General features: G+C 38.3%; 1 protein-coding gene across 2 annotated transcripts in view; it reads right to left on the bottom strand.

Annotated features, from left to right (window-relative positions):
* LOC102300386 (roundabout homolog 2) overlaps positions 1–7,656 on the bottom strand; it is an 82,964-nt gene extending 75,308 nt beyond the window's left edge. For both annotated transcript variants that reach the window (XM_042214499.1, XM_042214500.1), the window contains exons 1-2: positions 7,006–7,656; positions 3,388–3,714 (exon numbers count right to left, since the gene is read on the bottom strand). In XM_042214499.1, the coding sequence (XP_042070433.1) occupies positions 3,388–3,714; positions 7,006–7,060 (382 nt within the window). In that variant the 5' untranslated portion in view covers positions 7,061–7,656. The remainder of the gene's footprint in view (positions 1–3,387; positions 3,715–7,005) is intronic.
* Between the last annotated feature and the right edge of the window lie 13,565 nt (positions 7,657–21,221).

Genomic DNA, 21,221 nt, shown 5'->3' with positions numbered 1-21,221 from the left:
TGGACTCCTAAAGACCATTCTAGAGCTAGACTCACTGTCAGATCATCCCCACAGCACTTTCGTATACCCGTTTGCTCCCACCCGGAGCATTGCATGACAACTTTGGCTGCAGCAATACTGGCAGGAACCTGCAGTCCCTGGAGGAGTCATGTGATTATGCATCCCTGTAGCCATGATATTCTGAATTACACAGAGAAGACTAAAATCTGCCCGGCATGTACTGTCCTTTATGTAAGAAAGGCTGTGGAAAACAAAAATGATCCCTTAACACTATGTACACAAGGCAGTTACTATAAATATAATACATACTGAGAATATGTGGATCCTATCCTGGGCTTCCTTATAATAGACAAGATATACTGAGCTGTACAAATAGATTAATGAGTATTTGGACCATTTATTTTTTGTTTTTAGTTTTGCTTCTGTACACCACTGCAGTGGACATCAATGAAGATTGATTCATGTGAAGGCAATTATTAGGGTGGAAATCAAAATAATAAAGTTAGAATTGGGAAATTGAACATCTGATACACTGCTAAAAAAGAACAAATGCACTGACAAGAACAGCAACACCAAAAAGTAGCATCTAACCAAGTCAAGTCATCTTGTGTGGGTAGGTGCATCACTGTCAAAGTCGTCTACATAAATGTAAATATTGGTCAATTGACGTTGCCAGAAAAAATGTGGAACATTTTGAAAAAAAAAAAAAAGAAAAAATCTTTGGACATATGAAACCAAGCTTGACTTGTTCTACAATTATGAGGAGTGAAAAGTATGGCGAAGGAGAGAAACAGTTTGTGATCCAAAGCATACCACATCATCTGTCAAACATGGTTGAAGTAATGTTATGGCATGTATGGCTGCCTGTGGAACCGAGTGGTTATTGATGATGTGACTGCTTAAAGAAGCAGCACTAGCAGGCTATGCTAGTGCTACTTCTCTGCTCAGACTCAGCCAAATGCTGCAAAACTGATCAGACAGGACTTCACAGTGCAAATATATAATTAATCAGAGCGCAGCAAAAGCAACCTAAGAGTTTCTCAAGGCAACAGAATGGGAAACTCTTCAATGGCCTTGTTACTTTTCTTTTATTAAAGAAAAATAAATTGAAGGCAGAAAGGCCCACAAAAAACAGGAACTAAAGGTGGTGGCAGTAAAGGACTTAGAGAGCAGAAACAACATTTCGTGATGTCCATGGGTTGTAGAATTCAGGCAGTCATTTCATTTACTTTTGGTAAATCCATTGAATTACTGCCATAAGTTTACACTCAAATCACATCTCGCTTGTGTGATTTAAATTAACTAAGGTGGTGTAGAAAGAAAAAATACACACAAAAAAGTGTCATTCTCCAAATATGTATGGCTCTATCTAGAAATACGAAGTGTACTCATGAGGTGTACTCCTCAGAGCCAACACTGATCCTTCAAAATGTCCTCAAAATGATCACGATGGTGCTTTGAATACAAAAAATATAAACCAATTGGTGTGGATTCAAGAATGTATCCTATGATGTGCAACAAAACATGCCTTTCAAAGAATATTAAAGCTTTGCTGAGCCATGCTGAGGAAGACATTTCTATATTTTCTAATATTTAGGTGTTGCTACTCTATTTTGGGTAAGTCACATTTACAACATATGTATGGTTGCTACACATAACATAGGTTTCTCACAAAAAAAAACAAAAAACAAGAAACAATTTATAAGTAGCTGCAGCTTTAACAGTGACAAAGAATGTGAGAATTAACTCAGAAAATGAATTCAGAATGCCGGTTTGAGCTACAACATACAAATGAGCTTTATTGTGTTTAGGGAGAACCAGAAAATCCCCACAAAATCACTCTGACACAGTCACTGTGCTCATAAAGTAGGCATCTATTCAGTCAAGGGAATCAGTGAAGCCGCCAGAAGATGTGTCTCTTGACATTATAACGACAGTTTTGGGTCTCTGGTTTCTTTATGAGAAAGAATTATTCACTATCTTCAAAGACAACTGTACAGCTCAAGAAGTGCAGTGTAAATGTGATACAAAGTGCAGTGTAAATTCCGATTACAGTGAGACAGGGATGCTAGATAATACCAGCTATAATACCCGACACCACAATGTCTCGTTTTGTATGGGGAAGCCAATGTTGTATCCTCTGACGCACACATACACACATACACACAGACACACACTCGTTCTTATGGCTCGATTTGTATGTCCTATTACATTGCCAGCATCTTCGTAAGCCTCAGCACTTCCAGGACAGTTCACTGCCTTGAAACAAAGACGAGGTATCATCAGTAAAAGAAGACAACAGAAACACAAGACAACAGGGACTGAATACAGCAATAAGGCAAAGAGATCATGTGGTGCACAAAAAGAAGGCACAGAGATTTCAGATAATGTCTTGAGCTACAATTAGCTTCATGGTTCTTATCTCAGTTTTTTTCCCTTCCTGTTCTGTGACTTGCCCATAAAGCCAAGGGTGACAAATCAGCTGAAGCCACAACAGTGCCATAATTCTGACTCTGACATGTTCTTGTTTTAACTGTAGTAATGTAATTGTAGTACATCATAGTCAAGTCATTAGGTTCATGTCTTATATTTACCTATTTTGGAATTAAAAAGCAAATATAACAGAATGCCATGGGTGGATGAATATTTTTTTAAATTATTATTTTAAAACCAAATTGCAATATATTGTTTGCATGGAATTCCCCATCTGTGCTAATGATAAACACAGAGCAGGGGAGACGGTGTGGGTGTTTTTGTGTGCATGCATGTGCGTCCGAGCGTGTGTGCATCTTGTTCATGGCAAGAAATCAGCTCAGTTTAGCACATAATGGAAATGTGAATAGCCCAGAGCGCCTTTCTCCCACACAGGGAGAGAACTGGCTGGGAGCTGGCCGCGTCTTTCCAAATCCAAACACTGAAAGGGAGTTCGCTGGGTTAAAATCCTGCCTCCTTTTGCTCTCCCTCCCTGGAGCGATTCACAGCTTTGCCCATACATTACTCAAACAGGTCATCCAAACAGGTCTCACTAGCAGTCAGGAAACATATTCACACACATATGCGCACACACGTTATGCACACGGCTGGGTAAATTAACACACACTTGTAGGTTCAGCGGAAAGGTTATGTGATCTTGCGTGCACTGTGACAGATGACATCAGATGACATATACGGTAGCACAACAGCTCCACATTGTTTGCTTAATTTAACCTCTACTTTTTTATGCAATATTAGCACATTTTCATATTTTCATATACCCCACAAAAGGTTACCACCCTCACCCATGCTCCATATTCATTTATTTCCCTTTTTTTTCATGCAACATTGAGATTTCTTTGACCATGTTATTAGCTTTGTGCCTAGAGGGGCACAATGAAAAGTCAAACTTACGTGCTACTTCTAGAGACGCGTTCCGGCTTTTGGCCTCCCCCAGATAGTTTCGGGCCACGCAAACATAGATGCCATCGTCTGGCTTGCTCCGTCGTCCATGAACGATGCGCAGGAAGAAGAGGGACCCACTGGGAAGCAGCATACGGTGGGAACGGGGATTTTCCCTGTTTGTCTCAACACGCTCCCCGTCTTTGTACCATTCCACCGTAGGCGGTGGACGACCCTCTGCCTTACAGTTGAGAGTGGCTGGCTCCCCCTTGGACACAATGAGGTCAGAAGGGTGTTCCACAATGCGGGGAGGGAAGTCTTCCTGGCGAAGACGAGACCCTAAAGGAAAGGAATGATGATAATGTTTATTTCATATACACATATATTTCTTTTTTAACCAACAGTATGTTTGGGATAAAGGTTGGTAACCCCTGAGTTACCAAAAACAGCAATATCAACTACGAATGAGCAACCTTTAAAAGTTAATAGGCACTCAGAATGCACTGTGTCATACAACAGCAGTAAAGCAATACTGGCTTATCACAGTTTCTCTAAAATAAAAAAAAGAGAGAAAAACAGGGAATTGTTGATTATCATACTTCTTTTGATTAAAATAATGACAGCTGATGACAGAGAGAAATCTTGGGGAATTATGTTGGAAAATAAGTAATGGTTTTCGTCTGTCACTAAAATAATAATTTCCACTGCAATTTAAACTGTAAATCATGCCTCTGCATCAATTTGTAAATATGATTGGTGGAACACACAAAGTATAATGTGATTACAGTACCTGGAAAAAAAAAAGAAAGCTGATTAGTGTCAGGTTTTTATTTGCTCTACAATATACTGTGTTTCTAAACTGAAGCTTTCATATTTACTTTCACAGACAGGAGCTGAGGAGTCATTACATCTCATTAACTTTTTCATTAACACGTTCCATCAAACACTGACATCATCAAACATGTTGTCACAGTGGGTGTATAACAGCAGCTGCTACAATGGATTTTTTGATTTGTACTTTAACACTAAGGATGTGCAAAGTTCACTATGTGCTTTTCAAATCAACAGCTATATTTCGCCATAAATAATATTTGCGTTTTAACCCCCAGTATTTGATAGCTGATCTCCATCAAATGTCACGGGAATGCCTGATTTTTTTTTTTTCCATTTATTGACCAATTCAGTGGTGTTTCATATATTCCACCTCTAAATGTCACAGAGTAATGACCCGAATGTAGTGGCACTGTGTTTGTTTACCGACATGACAATCTCACAACTTTCATCTGTTCCATGGTGTATGAGCACATTAAAATATCTGAGTTAAAAGGTCTTCTCTGTCGTGTGCATACAAACAAGTCAAGTGTGTAGTGTTTAAGTCGCTAGAACTTACGTTTTCGACTGTCTTACGGAGAAAATAAATAAGATATATAATAAATAAATGAAAGTGATGTTTGGCTTCTCTTGTCTTTTTAACTGTGAGGGGGACAAATCATACAAACTGCAGAGGCAGCCGTGATCATTGACTGCTCTACAGCAACTGAAATAAAGTCATAAAAGTGAATAAAAATTGATGTGATGGTCTATAATGTTAAGAGGTTTGTTGACAAAAAGCGTTCCATTAGCTGGCACCAGCATGCCAAAGCAGGGAGATACACTGCGTATTAAAAATGCTTTTAAAACTCTATAATCTATAACATTTGTGTGGCTCTGCAAAGTCACACAAACACATATTTTGTGAAATACTGGCTTTCCTTAATTGGTCTTCCCATTACCCGGTCTCCACAGTAGCTAATGCAGAGTTTGAGGCTTGTTCTGTCAGACAACAGAATTTAAATTAGATGATTTAAGTTGTGGGTGGCACATTGGCTCAGTGGTTGGTACTGTCATCTAACAGCAAGAAGGTCCTGTGGGGTCCTGTCAGTCTGTTGGCCCTGTGATAGACTGGCATCTCATCAGGAGGGGGTTGTCTATTTCTTACTCGGGGCAGGCTCCATGCACACTATGACCCTGAATGTAAATGAGTGAAAAAAGAAGGGAAAGATTTGGATTTTTTTTTAAATGTAACTCCTTAAAATGGGGGTTAAAAAGGCAGATATAATTTTAATGGAGTCTGAAAGTAAAGAGTTATATTTAGATACATTTAGAACAGTTAAAATATTTTTAAAATATTTTGTCCAGGTCCAGCCTTTGAGGCTCATTTTTCTTCCCAAATATGTCCATTTAGTGAGAACTATCCATGGTGCTGAAGCCCACACTCAAAGCCTTGCAGAAAATAAGTAGTTATTTGGGAGCTTACATGCAGTGGACACTTTGATAAAAACCAGGTTAAGCTGACAGTGTTTTACCAGTACAAGCTTCAGCTTATAACTTGGAAGATTCCTTTAACTGAAAACATAAGAATGGGTATGCTGGATGTGTATTAACATATATCTCCATATTAATACATATATATCCACAGAAACCCATTAAAACCAATGCAACAGCCATGCATTAACAATGGCTTATGATGTAACTGTCAGAATGTGCTGATTCAACCCAGTAAATGTATAGAAAAATGTGGTGTGCCAATCACAGGAAACACCTGTCAGCAGGAGTCCAATACAAACTTCAACTCCTACGATGACCTCAGCGTTCAATCAACACCCGCCCCCCGACTACAGGTTTCATAAAGATGAGATGATTGCTGCTCTTGTGTGCTGCATTGACACACTGTACCATATAAACTCAGCATTTCCAGTGTACAGGAAACACCTGTTTCAAAAGCCACTTTATGTGCTGTGTAGTGCTTACACCTGCACACATTTACTCTACTGACACAGATTTGTGCTATATGGAACAAAGTAGCACAAAACACTTCAGGAGATTGAACAACGCAAGATTCTTGAAATGTAAAGGTGCAAATGAATTTTTGTGCATACAGTGTTTATGTTAAAAGGTCCATTGTACTGAACACATGCACAGCTTGGGACAGATTTTAAGACTATGTGAAGGTACACTGCCTCCACGTCAGACTAGACATTTCAAATTTGAGACAGCAGAAGGTCCATTAAGTTAACTGATCAACCTGAACGTGAGGCCACGTATCTGACGCAAGATAAAGAGAATTAAAGCAATATGTGGGTCCAGCAGGAGCCATTATAGGTTTCGACATGAGTAGAACATGACACTGAAGGAGCAGAAAATATTATTTTTTCAGATAATATAGGGGGGGGGAAAGTTTGGCTGCCTGGACTTTTTCTTTTTTTTTTTTTTGTCAGATTACTCAATATTGATAAGCTGTCAACCATTTAATTCAAGTAAGAAATCTATTCAGCTAAGGGTACCCCGTATAAATAAATAATCACTTTGTCTACCTAACCATTAAATAGTTGGTCTGGAACAAAATCTTATACAGGGGCTAAACTAAAAAGAAAGAGAAGAAAGTATATAATATGATGACCAAGAATTGAAGGGTCCCAGCTGTTAATCGCGTACCATACTCAATATCTTCTTGGTGGACTTAAGCTGGAATCACTGTGGTCGAATACGCATCGGGTCACAGTTGACTATTCTTTCTATAGCATAACATGGGACGAGACATCCTTTTAACCACGACACGAAGTAAGAGATGCATGCACTGTATGAACTTACCATAGGTCTGGGTGTGCAGAAGTCCACAGAGAAATAAATACTGTAGAGGACCCATTCTGGCATATTGGCCTCGTGAGCTATCGGCGCATGAATTCCTCCTCAAGCAGAAACAAAAAAAGAAAAAATGAAAAAGAATCTCATCAATCCTGTTTTCACTTGTGAGACTTTGTGACGATTTGTGAACTAAAAGAACCAAAACAGTTATTGTAGCCGCCGAGGGAAATCGTTCTCATTCACATGTCCATTCTCCCACTCCAAGAGCGCACAAGTAAGCTGTGGTCTGTCGACTCGCCGACACGTTGGCAGTTTCTGCAGTCACCAATTGCAAACATCACCGACGCCCAAAGACCCTCCAGTGACTGTCGGTCCCCCAGTTCAGACGCATTGGTCTGATACTTTACAAGGTCCGACGGCGGTGGAACTCATCCATCCCTACGTGGGACAAGTTGAGGGATGAAAGGTGGAGACGGGATTCAGTGAGAGGTGAGCAGCTGAACGGTGCAGCACAGCACAGCTCAGCCCCTCCTCTCCTCTCTCCTGCCCTGGGAGAAAAAGCCGCGCGAATGTAACAAGCACAATAAATCTGAGCATTAAAACTCAGCAGCAGTTTAGATCTGAACTGGTACAGCTATGGTCAGGAGTCGTTTTCTTTCTCTCTGTTTTTCAAGGAGATCACAGACAGCTGATATACTCATAGGCATAGTCAGCAACATGATGAGTGTCGAGTAAATGAAAGTGCGCTGTTTTGGCTGGCTTCTATTAGATTTTATTTCCTTTCATTCAATTTGTATGTACTTGGACTGATAAGATCTTAAAGCACGCCTTATTATACCTAACTGTTATTTCAAAATGTTATTATACATGTATAAATATATATTTAGCTAGTTCATCTCCGTTTGAATGAATTAAAACATCAGAATGCGTAACATACACTTGCTCGGTTTATACTTTTAGAGACTCGGTGTTAGATCCCCCAACACATTATTCCCATTCCCAACATTGCACCTGCAACTAGATATACTAGAGCCATTTTGTTTATCCAGCACACAAACATTCCTCCTTTATCTTGCAGATGTGCTCTCGCAGAGCTGATGCATCATTTCTGTTATCATTTGTCTCCTCCTGAACTTGACCCAGCGTCACCCCGCCAAAAGACACGAACGGTTGAGTAAAACGATTGAAACAAAGCTGTCTGATTTTTAGTAGCTGGCATTTTATATTCATGTTCATGGTTGAGAGAGCTATTACAAAGGTGTACAGCTGTGAAGAAATGGCACTTCATTCCTGCCCGCTGCCTGAGGCTCTTATCCAGTTTTTTCGTCAATACTGCTCAATATTGTCAATAGCATTATAAACGCAGTGCCTCACTGTTAGATGAGAATGAGATGAGGCTGTATCAGGTGCTATTGATCTGGCGAGTGAAATTAAAGCATTTTTTTAGTGCTGTGTTCACAGCAGTAGATCGAATAATAATTGTGGACAATGACTAAAATTAGTCTGTATGAAAGGGGTGTGAAGTGAACAGAATTATTTACACTGGATAGATCTCATTTATCACACAATTGTGTTTTCAAAATATTTTTTTTCCTATGGCAGCAGCCTTGTTCTTGGTGTTGTGGAGACATCTTTTATGTCTATAACTCTTTGCCTTAAAAGGGCAAGCCTTTACCAAAACTAGATTACTGTCATTAAGTGTCATCTGGGAGGAATAAAGTACTGCATTACCATTCCTGCCAAACCACAAAGGAATGGTCGCTTTAAGTGACCTGACACCAAATGACAGTTTTTCAAAATTTGATGTTCAAAGTGACCTTAGCTCACAGCGAGCCCTGCCTCTCGGAAGTACAAAGAGTAGATAATAAATAGGCTTTTCAAGAAATTAAAAACCTCACAAAATCCATCAAGGTGAACTTTAATGACAAGTAGAGGAATCTTCAAGAACACGGTGAGTGTAATTGTGGCAAATAACTTGATACATAATGCTGCTATTCATCATTAACACTGATGAATAGCACATGCTAACACATATTCTATGGTGCTTGTTCTGTGCTTTATTTTAAAATCCCAAATGTTATTAATTAAGTTACTTATTAAGTAAAAGTATTTTTAAGTATCCCTCAATTAAAATAGATGAATGAATGCACCTGAAAAAGGTTATGTTGCATAAGTATTTGTGTACTGGCATGTGAGATCTTGCATAAGGTTAAAAAAAAAAGAAATACATTTATTGAGTGTGGTGATTTGATGTTTATCTTGAAGTTGAATAAGATAAGGGAGGCAGAGAAAGACCCCATCTTTCATCACACACTACAAGATAGACAGGTTTCCAGGCAACGTGGGATTCTGCTGCCTTTCTCACACAAACCAAAATCAAAAAGACTCTCATCAATCTACCTCTCTCCCTGCGCTGATCACACATAGGAGACAGTGTCAAGGTCAGAAGTTTTGTCTGCACCATTACCTGCTCATAGCTGTGTTTGTCCAAGCCAGAAGTGTTGGAGGTAACAGATGGTGTGTGTGACAGTGTGTTCAACACGCTCACGCTCAGCCTTACTGAGAGTAGACAGAGTAGACATGTGTCCTGACCACAAAGTCCAAACCTGCATACAAGTGTCAAACCTCTGTCTAACCGCTCAGGGTGTTGAGTGCAGTGGCAATGCCTTGAAAATCAAACTAGTGATCCGAGTAATTGATATAATAAAACTATTATAAAAATTGCTCAGATCAGTGACTTTTTGGATTTTCAAGGCATTGCCACTGCACTCAGCACCTTAATAATCTATATCTATATCTATATGTATCTATCTATCTATCTATCTATCTATCTATCTATCTATCTATCTATCTATCTATCTATCTATCTATCTATCTATCTATCTATCTATCTATCTATCTATATATATATATATATATATATATATATATATATATATATATATACAGTTGTGGTCAAAAGTTTACATACACTTGTAAAAATATAATATAATGGCTCTACCGAGTGTCCCGTTATTTCTAAAACTCTGATTTTTCTCTGATAGAGTGATTGGAACAGATACTTCTTTGTCACAAAAAACATTCATGAAGTTTGGTTCTTTAATGACTTTATTATGGGTTAACAGAAAAAAGTGATCACATCTGCTGGGTCAAAAATATACATACAGCAACATGAATTAGCAATTTTGGTGACTTAGAAAGTTGTCAGTGAACTGAGCTTCATAGCATGGCCTCTTAACTTCTTGTGAGTGATTATGAGTGACGACAGCTGGTGACTTCTCTTAGACCAATTAAATAGGGCTCATTGGATACAAACGCCCACAAATGCTACAATGGGAAAGTCAAAGGAGCTCAGCATGGATCTGAAAAAGTGAATTATTGACTTGAACAAGTCAGGAAAGTCACTTGGGGCCATTTCAAAGCAGCTGCATGTCCCAAGAGCAACAGTGCAAACAATTGTTTGTAAGTATAAAGTGCATGGCACTGTTTCGTCACTGCCAAGATCAGGAAGAGAACGCAAGCTATCACCTGCTGCTGAGAGAAAATTGGTCAGGAGGGTAAAGAGTCAACCAAGAATCACCAAAAGGCAGATCTGCCAAGAATTAGAAGGTGCTGGAACACAGGTGTCATTGTCCACAGTTAAACGTGTTTTGCGTCTCCATGGACTGAGAGGCTGCCGTGCAAGAAGGAAGCCCTTGCTCCAAAAGCGGCACCTTAAGGCTCGACTGAAGTTTGCTGCTGATCACATGGACAAAGATAAGACCTTCTGGAGGAAAGTTCTGTGGTCAGACTAAACAAAAATCGAGCTTTTTGGCCACAATGCCCAGCGATATGTTTGGAGGAGAAAAGGTGAGGCCTTTGACCCCAAGAACACCATGCCTACAATCAAGCATGGTGGTGGGAGTATTATGCTGTGGGGCTGTTTTGCTGCCAATGGAACTGGTGCTTTACAGAGAGTAAATGGGACAATGAAGAAGGAGGATTACCTTCACATTCTTCAACATAGCCTAAAATCATCAGCATGAAGGTTGGGTCTTGGGCGCAGTTGGGTGTTCCAACAGGACAATGACCCCAAACACACATCAAAAGTGGTAAAGAAATGGCTAAATCAGGCTAGAATAAGGGTTTTAGAATGGCCTTCCCAAAGTCCTGACTTAAACCCCATTGAAAACACGTGGACAATGCTGAAGAAACAAGTCCATGTCAGAAAGCCATCAAATTTAACTGAACTGCACCAATTCTGTCAAGAGGAGTGGTCAAAGATTCAACCAGAAGCTTGTGGATGGCTACCAAAAGCGCCTAATTGAAGTGAAAATGGCTAAGGGACATGTAACCAAATATTAGCACTGCTGTATGTATATTTTTGACCCAGCAGATGTGATCACTTTTTTCTGTTAACCCATAATAAAGTCATTAAAGAACCAAACTTCATGAATGTTTTTTGTGACAAAGAAGTATCTGTTCCAATCACTCTATCAGAGAAAAATCAGAGTTTTAGAAATAACGGGACACTCGGTAGAGCCATTATATTATATTGTTTACAAGTGTATGTAAACTTTTGACCACAACTGTATGTATATTTATAGCTTTGCCTAATACCACATATAACAGCTGCTGTTTTATCGTGAGTGTGTGTGTGTGTGTGTGTGTGTGTGTGTGTGTGTGTGTATTTTCCATTTTCAATTTCTAAAGAACATTTTTTTTTACTTTTCTTGCTTTTATACTATTAAAAGTATGTATTATATTATACTTACTGTTTTTTTCTACAATATAAAAGCCAAATACTTTCCAGAAAACAAACAAACAAAAACGTCAATTACAAGTCAATAGAATAATATCCACATGGTCTTACTTAATTAAGTAATACAGATCACATAAACATTAAAAGCAATTAGTTCTAGGACTGAAAATACTAGGTTAACAAACCAGACTAGTTAATGGAGATCACTGAATCATTTTGTTTCTTTGTTTATTCCTCAAGATACATGAAGCTGTATTGATTCATCCATCCTTCCATTCTGTTAACTGCTCATTCAGCTAGGATACAGGGTGGTAGTGGGCACCCTCTGGGATAGTGCCGTAGCTTCCAAATACAACACGATGTAGTTGGAAGCTTATAAAAAAAAACTAGAATGGAAATCTAAAATTGTGAAGGTCTGACTGACTTATGAAGGATCAAATCACTCTTTGGGATCTCTTTTGTAACAACACAACAACAGAGCAGGCACAGTCACAAGCAATGTCTGTTAACTGGTGGACTACTACTACTTGGGCCTATTACAGTAAGAGTCTGAAGTCTGAGAAAAACAGCTTCACAGGAAAAAGAATGAGGTTCCGCTGGGGGAAACCTCTGTGTTCCTTTCTGACATGGATTCTTTAAGGCTAGGGCAACGCGATTGGCATTGGCATCATGATTACTGAATTCACCAGTTGTAAATTTGAGTTTACACAACAAAGTGGGAATAATTACACCGAATTAGGCTGTAGAACAACTACAGTACATAAAGTAGAGTAGATGCTGCTTAGAAAAGGCCGTCATCTAACACATGCGCAGGGACGTCACTGTATGCCATCCCACCTGTTTAAGGGCAAAGAGTATTGGCTCCTCACTCTGAAACGTTGCCCTTTGTCTCCTTGAGTTTGAGAAGGCAGATTTTATCCTCCAGACCCAGCAGGCTGTGAATAAAGTAAGTATGCAATGCAAATCAAAAACCATGGGAATAACTGTCTCCACTGAGGTTCCTTTGAGTTCCCGTGTTGCTGTGCTTTTCTGGATCAAACCTGTTCTTTAAATTTCAAAGTGTACCATACCTCTTGGGATACTTTTGTAGGACTCTTAAAAAATCAAAGCTAAACATCGCAAGATGTCTCTTTTCAAGAGATGTATTTTACTTTCTGGGAGATGAGTGGTGTTGTCAATGCATTACTGTCACTTTATTCTCTTGCCGTAGTCACATTGCTTCCCCTGTATAACTTCACGCTTCACAAGACACCATTGAACTCCTGACATACCTTGCAAGAGTGGGGAGAGAAGAGTCCAATCCTAGCAACTCCATTTAAATGCTTTCAAGGTGAAAAAGACCCCATTCAGCTTCTGAAAGAGGTACTTTGGGGACACTAGTGGGAAACTTCTCTGGCAATATATAGATGTAGAAGAAGCAGAAAGGGTTTTTGCTTAATCAGGCAAAAGGACATTTAAACCATTTGTTTTTCCTCTGGATGAGCACAGGGGAGAAAGAAGAAAACAAGGAAGAAAATGCTGAGAGCAATATGAGGTAGAAACCCCAGGAAGCACTGTGCACATTTTCAAAATGGCAGATAATAGACTTCTCCCATGCGTGTAAACATTGGATTTCCATAGAAATGGCCTCTTTCTGCGTTTCAAACGGCTAGTCATGGGTGAGAGAGTTATGTGGCACTCACCTCTTAATCTTGTTAGATGTTTTTAAAATAGCACTGGTTCTGTGTTTTTTTTTTTTTTGTTTGTTTGTTTTTTAAACATTGAGAGACAGAAAGCTTGTGTCAGTATTTGTAATTTGAAATCTGATTTAAAAATTATGTTTCTGTTAATGACAAAGATATGATTTCTTTTAATATATGTTTTGCTGATGGACGTGACAGGTTATTGGCCAAATGTCACAGCTGAAATACTCCCCCCACCTCCCAAACATGTTTTCTGTTGCTTCTTGTAACTTCCTGTATGAAACCAATTTAATATAGGAGATTAAACAAGAAATTTCATGTTAGGTTTACACGTGCTTCCAATGACAAAATGAATCTGCACCATCTCTTCCTGTGACTGGATTCATATATTTTATCATTATTGTTTATGAACAATTATGTTGTTAACATAGCAGTTGTTTTTTAAACAAGTCATGGTTATATATTTTCACATGTGGAAAAGTTTATGTGATATTAACTGAAGTTAGTGATGACAGTTTGTAAATTATTATTAGTACATTAAACCATTTAAAGTTTGTGTTTGCACTGAGATCCTAACAGCGCAAAGTTTTATTAACAAATGTAGCCCAAGGATTCCAATTCATAAGAAGTACAGATGATAGATGTGTATTAATAATGTGAGGACTGCTGCGCACTGTGTCTTGTTACAGTGCAATAGGTGTGGGACATTATGCATCATTGTGACATGCTTGTGTGTAGGCACAGTCTTGAGAAACATAATAACCCAAGAACAATGCATGCCAGAAAGCTAATACCTAAATTGTACTTACGCCACAGGTCTCCTCTTGAAATCTGTCATGCACTCCTCCATACTAGATGATCTTATTAGATTTTGGATGACTTTCCTGCATAAATTTGCATTTCTTTGAGTAAAAAAATGCATTCATTTTACTCTATCGAGTTTACACAGCTCCTCTACTTCTGAGGGAAAAGTTCTCTCCTAGATAAATGGCGGGCCGCTCGATTAATGGGGTGATATGATCCATGCAGAGCAGCGCGGGTTTGTCAGGAAGCAGGAGTAAGAGGAACAGTGAGTTTGCTGGTTTTGTGCATCAAATGAAACTCTGTTTTCTGATCAGTCTTCTCTTTGCCACTGACCTGCAGTCATAAGGCTTCTGGGTAGTGACCGAAAGAATGAGCCAGTGGATATAAGTGACTGAGGGTTTAAGGCTTGACTTTGCGTGACTGGGTAAGGGATTTAGTGATCCAAAAAGACTTTGATATTGTTGTTGCTCCCTCACATTGGCAGGAGGTTGTTCAGGCTTCTCCCTGGAGCCTTTGCCAAGTTTAATAGAAAATGTACTAAAAACATTTATTCATGAATGTAAAAAAAAAAAACCTCTTCATGAAGTTTGTTATTATGAAACCTATTTTGTTACAGAAAAGGTTCAAAATCTTATGAAATATTTTATGCCTTCTTATGAAGCTGACAAAATTGATGCCACTCTTATGCCTTTGAAAAAATAGGAAACCATAACCTTAAAACTGCCATGTTATATGGTCCTTGCCCCCCACCCACTAATAAATAATTTAAAAAATACAGCTTTTAAAATAACAACTTTAAAATAACATAAACGAGACAAAAACTGCTGTTTTTACATTTCAGCTGTGATGGTACTGCAAGTCATTCAACAGGTCCAATAAGAAGAATTCTATAAGAAATTGTTATAGTGTTATATGAATATAAATTGGATGAAATATTGACTCATGTCTACATCCCTAAATTGCATTTAGGAATGTGGACATGGTCAAGACAAACTGCTGAATTTTAAACTGAGCATCAGAATGGGGAAGAAAGGTGGTTTAAATGTGTTTAAAGCTGGTCTGAGTATTTTAGAAACTGCAGATCTACAAGGATTTTCCAGCACGATCACGTCTGGGGTTTACCGAGAATGGTCCGAAAAAGAAAAGAAAATATTGTGCGAGTGACAGATCTTTGGGTGAAAATGCCTTGTTGATTCTAGAGGCCAGAGGAGAATGGTCAGAGTGCTTGAAGCTGATATGAAAGCAACGGTAACTCAAATAACCACTCGTTACAATCAAGGTATGCAGTTTTTCTGAACACACACCACATTGAACCTTGAAGGAAATGGGATACAGCAGCTTGCTCGAATTTTGCTGCATACATATTATAGTCTTATATTACTCACATAGTATTAAAATACTTCTAATCCTTAAGAAATATGCAATACACAGCTGAGAGGGTCAAGGCTGTTGTATATGAGAGAAATATCAGATTTATACTCAAATGAAAACAGCTATACTGTGTATTAGCTTTTCAGTAATATGAAGCTGGTAATGATTGGCCAAGCAAGCTACTTAGAATTACCTTTCTGTGTTATATATATTTCTCTTTTTTAAAATTTCAGTATATGTTAGAGAATGGCCTTTGATTTCTTGGAAATCAGGAAGAGGAATTCTCAGATATGTAGCTTCTACAGCAGTGCCACTGTACACTGCATATAGGGCATATTTTGTAAAATAGTTGGGTTTTTATTGGAGAAACAAAGGCATCTAATTGGGCTATGTCTTTCAATCATGTCCCCCTTTTTTGGTTAGGGGGATATAGACAAGTCTGATCGCTAAGGTAGTACAGACTGCGGATTGTGAACAGCCAGCAGGGATTAGACTGGTCTTGGTAGATCTTCATTAAATGGATCAATGTCCAAGGAGAAGCTCATTATTTGTGGCTAAATCAGGTAATACACTCAGATTGAATGGAGAGTGATTAGGTATAGAAGAACACAGGCTTGAGAAGCTGTCTGCCTGAGAACAGAAGTGAGACATTTGATGAGGAGATGCTGGTAAAGGAATTTTAATTTGCCAAAGTAGTCGTTGCTCTTGAACTTGTTATAGCTTCATTTGTCAACTCTACCTGAAGACCTAGCTATAGTGATATTCCTACAGTGAACGGCGGCGGTAACTGTTGGCTACGTGTATAGAGATCACTGTCAAGTATTGTTAATATTACATGCTGCAGTCTCTAACACTGTACACAAATCTTCATACTGGCTGGGTGAATTCTTGTAATAAGTATGCGCTTCTGTGCATTTCTTGTAATACAACTTTGCTGATTTGTCGGACGAGAGATATTTTTGTTCGAATATTCCTGTGAGAGATGACGCTAATATGAGCAGGCAGGTGGATTATTTCTGTAGCTGTAATAAGGCCTAATGCGCTATTGCTGTGTTAAATTCTGGTAATCCACAGCAACCTGAAAACAAAGCAATGACCTAAAGGCTTGAGAGAGATTAGTTTACTTTGTGTAAATATTTGAAAAAATGAAATGAAATTGGACATTTATGTTGGAAAATTGTATTTTTCAATATTGTTTTAGCAAGAAACAATGTTGGGAAATAGCCAGTAGCAATATCTCCCTTACTGAAAGACAGATAGGACTGTATAGCTTTTTATTCCACACTTCTGATTTAAATCTTTAGGCAGTTTACAATACATTATGGTTCATATCCAAATACTACAAACTCATTTTATTCATATAGATGGTATGGATTATGATATTTCTCTGATATTCATGTCTACAAAGGAACCAATTAATAATACGAATATGGCATAATGACATGTTTTAGTGTAAAGACAGCTCATACCAAAATTGTACCCAAGAATGTTCATTCCTGTGGCCCTAAATACCCTTTGGTCACTGTAACCCTGTACTGAATACTCATATCAACAGTGTGAATAGAAGGGAAGAAAGTATGCATCCCAGCTGCAATCATACCACTTTCCAGGTGCTGGGATTCTGGGCTAAATTCCAGTGTTTTGAAGAACATTTGCATGCATTGGAAATAGGCCTTATGCAGATTTATGGTGACAGCTGGTACTCTTAAGACCTAAAAGCTACACACACAGATCTATGTGCCATTTTTTAGGTCTAGAAAAAACATAACCAACTGTAGATATCGCTTTTGAACTGTTGTGAAAATTGTTTTGTGACCTCTGTTGCTTGTGTGTCATATATCTGTCACTGGAGATTGCCTCACATTTTCCCCCAAATGATCCAGTTGTAATTTATGTTTTTCAAAAAGCAAGACAAGAAATTTAAAACCACTCTCTCTGACACCAGTATTGTGACTTGCTGCAGTCACCATGGCAGTCAGAGTAAGAGGCCATTCTCTGCTGCTGAGCATAAGGAGCCTTTTTGATGACTTTGTAGCAGGTTGAGTAGACGAGCTTCTGTAGCTTCTTTTGTTCCAAACAGTTTTTCATCCTAAAAGCTGGTCTGAGACTTTGTTCAGTTCCATATGTTTGAATGACATAAGAAAATATAGTGGCTTTCTCTGTATGTTAGACAAGACCTCTGCCACAAACACAGTGTGTTCTGTTTCTAAAACCCATGCAACTTTATTTTAAATTCAAGTGGAGATCCAAAAGTTTGCAAAGATATCAGTCATGTCAGCTTGAATAATGGGGGAAAGTTTCCCTTGGTGTCAGTGGAGAGCTGACAGCGTGGATTAAGATGATTTTGATCCGCCCAAGGCTATGCAGACGTGAACAAAGAGGGAGTGACACTGTATGTTAAAAGGTATTAATTGTTGTGACAAGTTTAATTCTATTTTATAGCTATTTTACTGCATAACTTTGCTGTTTGTGACTATTTAACACGCTCTTGTTAGTGTTCTCCTTAATTTTGCTTCTGCACTGGAAGATCCAGGACATCATGAAACTGTGGAACTGTCCTTGGAAGTCTGAAGTTGTATGAATGGATGGATGAAGACCACTAGATCAGAAATGCCACATAATGTGGAACAACAATGAACAATTAATATATACCTGTATGTTGTAATCCCTTTATAATAAACCATCTCACAAAACCACCCAGTGAGCTGGACGGGATCCTGAACTGAGCCTACTGAGTTGCTTAGACTTATGTCTGGAAAGAATTTTTTAACATCTTATGTTTTTAAATTTTTTATTTTTAGTATGTTTATGTAACACACTGAGTACAGTGGAAGCAATCAAAGAGATTGTGGCAGAGTGCTAAGCAGCTGTTGAAGTACTAAAAAATATTGAAATATTTGTGGCAACCGTCAGCTTAGTGTTCTTTTTTCCTTCACCGTTCAGACAAATCATATTTCCTGCTATGCTGCCGGTGTATATTTATAATCAAAGCACAACATTTCCTCCATAGGCCAGCTCTGAATATCACAGTATCACAGCCAGTCTCGTTTGCCTGCACATTTAAGAGGTATTTACAGGTATTTACAATTTTGAGCTGCACAGAAGCACACACTATGTTTATCCAACCTCTACCACAGCTTTGTCTGCCTCTGCAGTTGTTTTGATTATTGCCTTTGCAGCAATTACCAATTGTTTGTATTGCACTACTGCCCCCTACTTATGGGCTGTGGTAAATAAACCTTCTAGGAGGTATTCAATGCGCTCTTTTTTTAATACACTATGTTACAAAGACATCTGTTTCTACAAAACTGCACATTTGCTGCCACTCCAACACCCACTGTTCACTAAGTTGAAAAAATGTTTATGCATTTTTGTTTGCACTTTTTAAAATATTCAAATAACTTCCCATGTTCAGAAAAAAGAAGTCTATTCTATTCTAAAAAATGTACAAAAGTAAAAATGAGAGAGACCGTCAGTGTCTCTAGCAGCCTCTAGACACTTGTTATTCAGTGCTATTGTTTTGAGTGTCAAACAGACAGAATAAATGGAAGAAAAGCGTATACATAATATACTATAGATGGCACTCTCAAGACAGCAGAGTTACAAAGGAATATATCCAACAGATTTGCATTCATTCCCTGGAGAGGTGCTGCGCACTGCACATCTAGTTGGAAAATCAGCCTATTCTTAGATTCTTAGAGGGAGGGGAAAAAAGTTCCTTTCATATACATAAAATATGGTGCTGTTTTCAGGAGCAAGTAATATTCATGCGGAGTAATGTCACCTTAAATGTTAAAAACAAAACAAAACAAAACAAAAAATATCCATCCTTGAACGGACTCCTTAAAATAAAGCACATTCTCCTTCATTGGACTCTCAGGCAAACTCTGAGACTGAAAGCTGTAGCTGAAGAACATACAGTACATTGCATGCTGAACCAACAGTCAGTAAGATCTACCTCCTGTAGTGTTATCACCACTATGCCCTGAATTTAACATGCAGCTCTGTGACAGGAGTGAGCTTAAGGTGTCTGCTTCAAGTCATCAGCACATAATACTGCATCTGAGGTAAATAGATGGGTGGCAAAGAGAGGTAAAAGGAATATCTGTTGAATATAGCAGCAAGCACTAATAAGGAAAAGCTAAGCTCTTAGTGAGGCTTAAAACAGCTTACAGATGAAGAGTCTCAAATTGGCTGCAGTATTTTTTCTATTCCAAAAACTAAAATCTTGTGGGGCTTAGTAATTTCTTCACATATACACTATGCCAGACGGAATGAAGGGAAATCCAGATCTGCTGAAATGCATCCTCTGCTGCTGCCCACAGCTTAAGTTGAGCTCTTAATATGTCGTAAAGGGAGCTTAATTGGAAAGGAGATGTAGACACTTTCATTCCTGGCTGATGTAATTTTACACAATATTAACACTGATGCAAGTGAACCATCCATATCCAGCCGTGTCTCCTTGTGATTTAATTTTCCTCAAGTGATATATATTTGACAGAAGTTGGCACAGAGCAATGTGCATTTTTCGTATGCATTATGATGAGCGATCTACCAGCAGAAATGCAATGCTTAAAGGAGGATATGAAGTTATGTGATAGACGCAGTTCTTACATAGTTTTATTTTTTTTCAAGTGGTAAAGTTTGGCTTGCAGAGGGCATGAATATTTCAGTGACGTTCCCTTCATTTGCTAGCTCTGTGGTTAATGACTCATTGGGGTGTTATATTTCTGCATAGTGGTTATATAGGAAATGTAACAATATAGGGCATTTTTTAATCAAATGAACCCACTAAAATGGACAAAGTCACATTCTCATATCCTACTAAGCAATAACTCTGCATGCCTAAGTCCCAAAATACATGCAGGTTTGGAACATTTAACTGACTTACTCACCATTTTTCTCTTAGCATATCTTAGTAAAAATCACATATAATTTTCTTTATGCTCACACAATACTCTCCTTAATTTCCTGCAAATTTTATTTTCTGAATTGTTTTTTTTTTTTTTGCAATTTTAACTTAAAAAAACCAAAACAAACAAGCAAACAAAAATATTCATTCCTTTCCCAGTTTCATGATTAGTCCTTTTAATCTTGAGTTACCTACAAGATGAATTAGTAATGACTTTAGCTGCTAAGCAAGTGTGTCACTACTGTCGTATTGTGAATTTTAAGCAATGTTATGGACAAATACAGCTTCATAAAGTTCCTAGCGTTGCTCTGGACACTTAATTATCAGTTTTTGCAAGCTGTTAAGCCCAAATGACCAGTTTTTGTGGTGTGTTTCGGGTTTATAGTGCTCATCATGCAAAGTGTTTTAAAAGTGCAAAAGCTATATACAGTGAGAAAATTAGGCTTCCAAAGAACCCAGCACAACAACACAGCAAGGACTGGGAAAAAATATATATATTTTGAGGCTTACAATGAGGAGCAATAACAGAGAGGAAAAGACAAACAGATGGTGGATGTAATATACACGTAGATAAAAAAGTGGTAACTTCAGTCTCGGTCTCAGGTGGCAGGACAGAGACCAACAAATAAGAAACGGAAGAAAACAGGGGAAATCAGTTGAACTCTCCTGGGGCAGACCACATAATATGAAGACACTATACAGAGAAAAGTAA

The sequence above is a fragment of the Haplochromis burtoni genome, unplaced genomic scaffold (assembly GCF_018398535.1).
Source record: "Haplochromis burtoni strain Fernald_Lab_line unplaced genomic scaffold, NCSU_Asbu1 Contig_576, whole genome shotgun sequence".
In the NCBI taxonomy this organism is placed as follows: domain Eukaryota; kingdom Metazoa; phylum Chordata; class Actinopteri; order Cichliformes; family Cichlidae; genus Haplochromis; species Haplochromis burtoni.
This window is presented reverse-complemented; position numbering and strand designations above follow the sequence as displayed.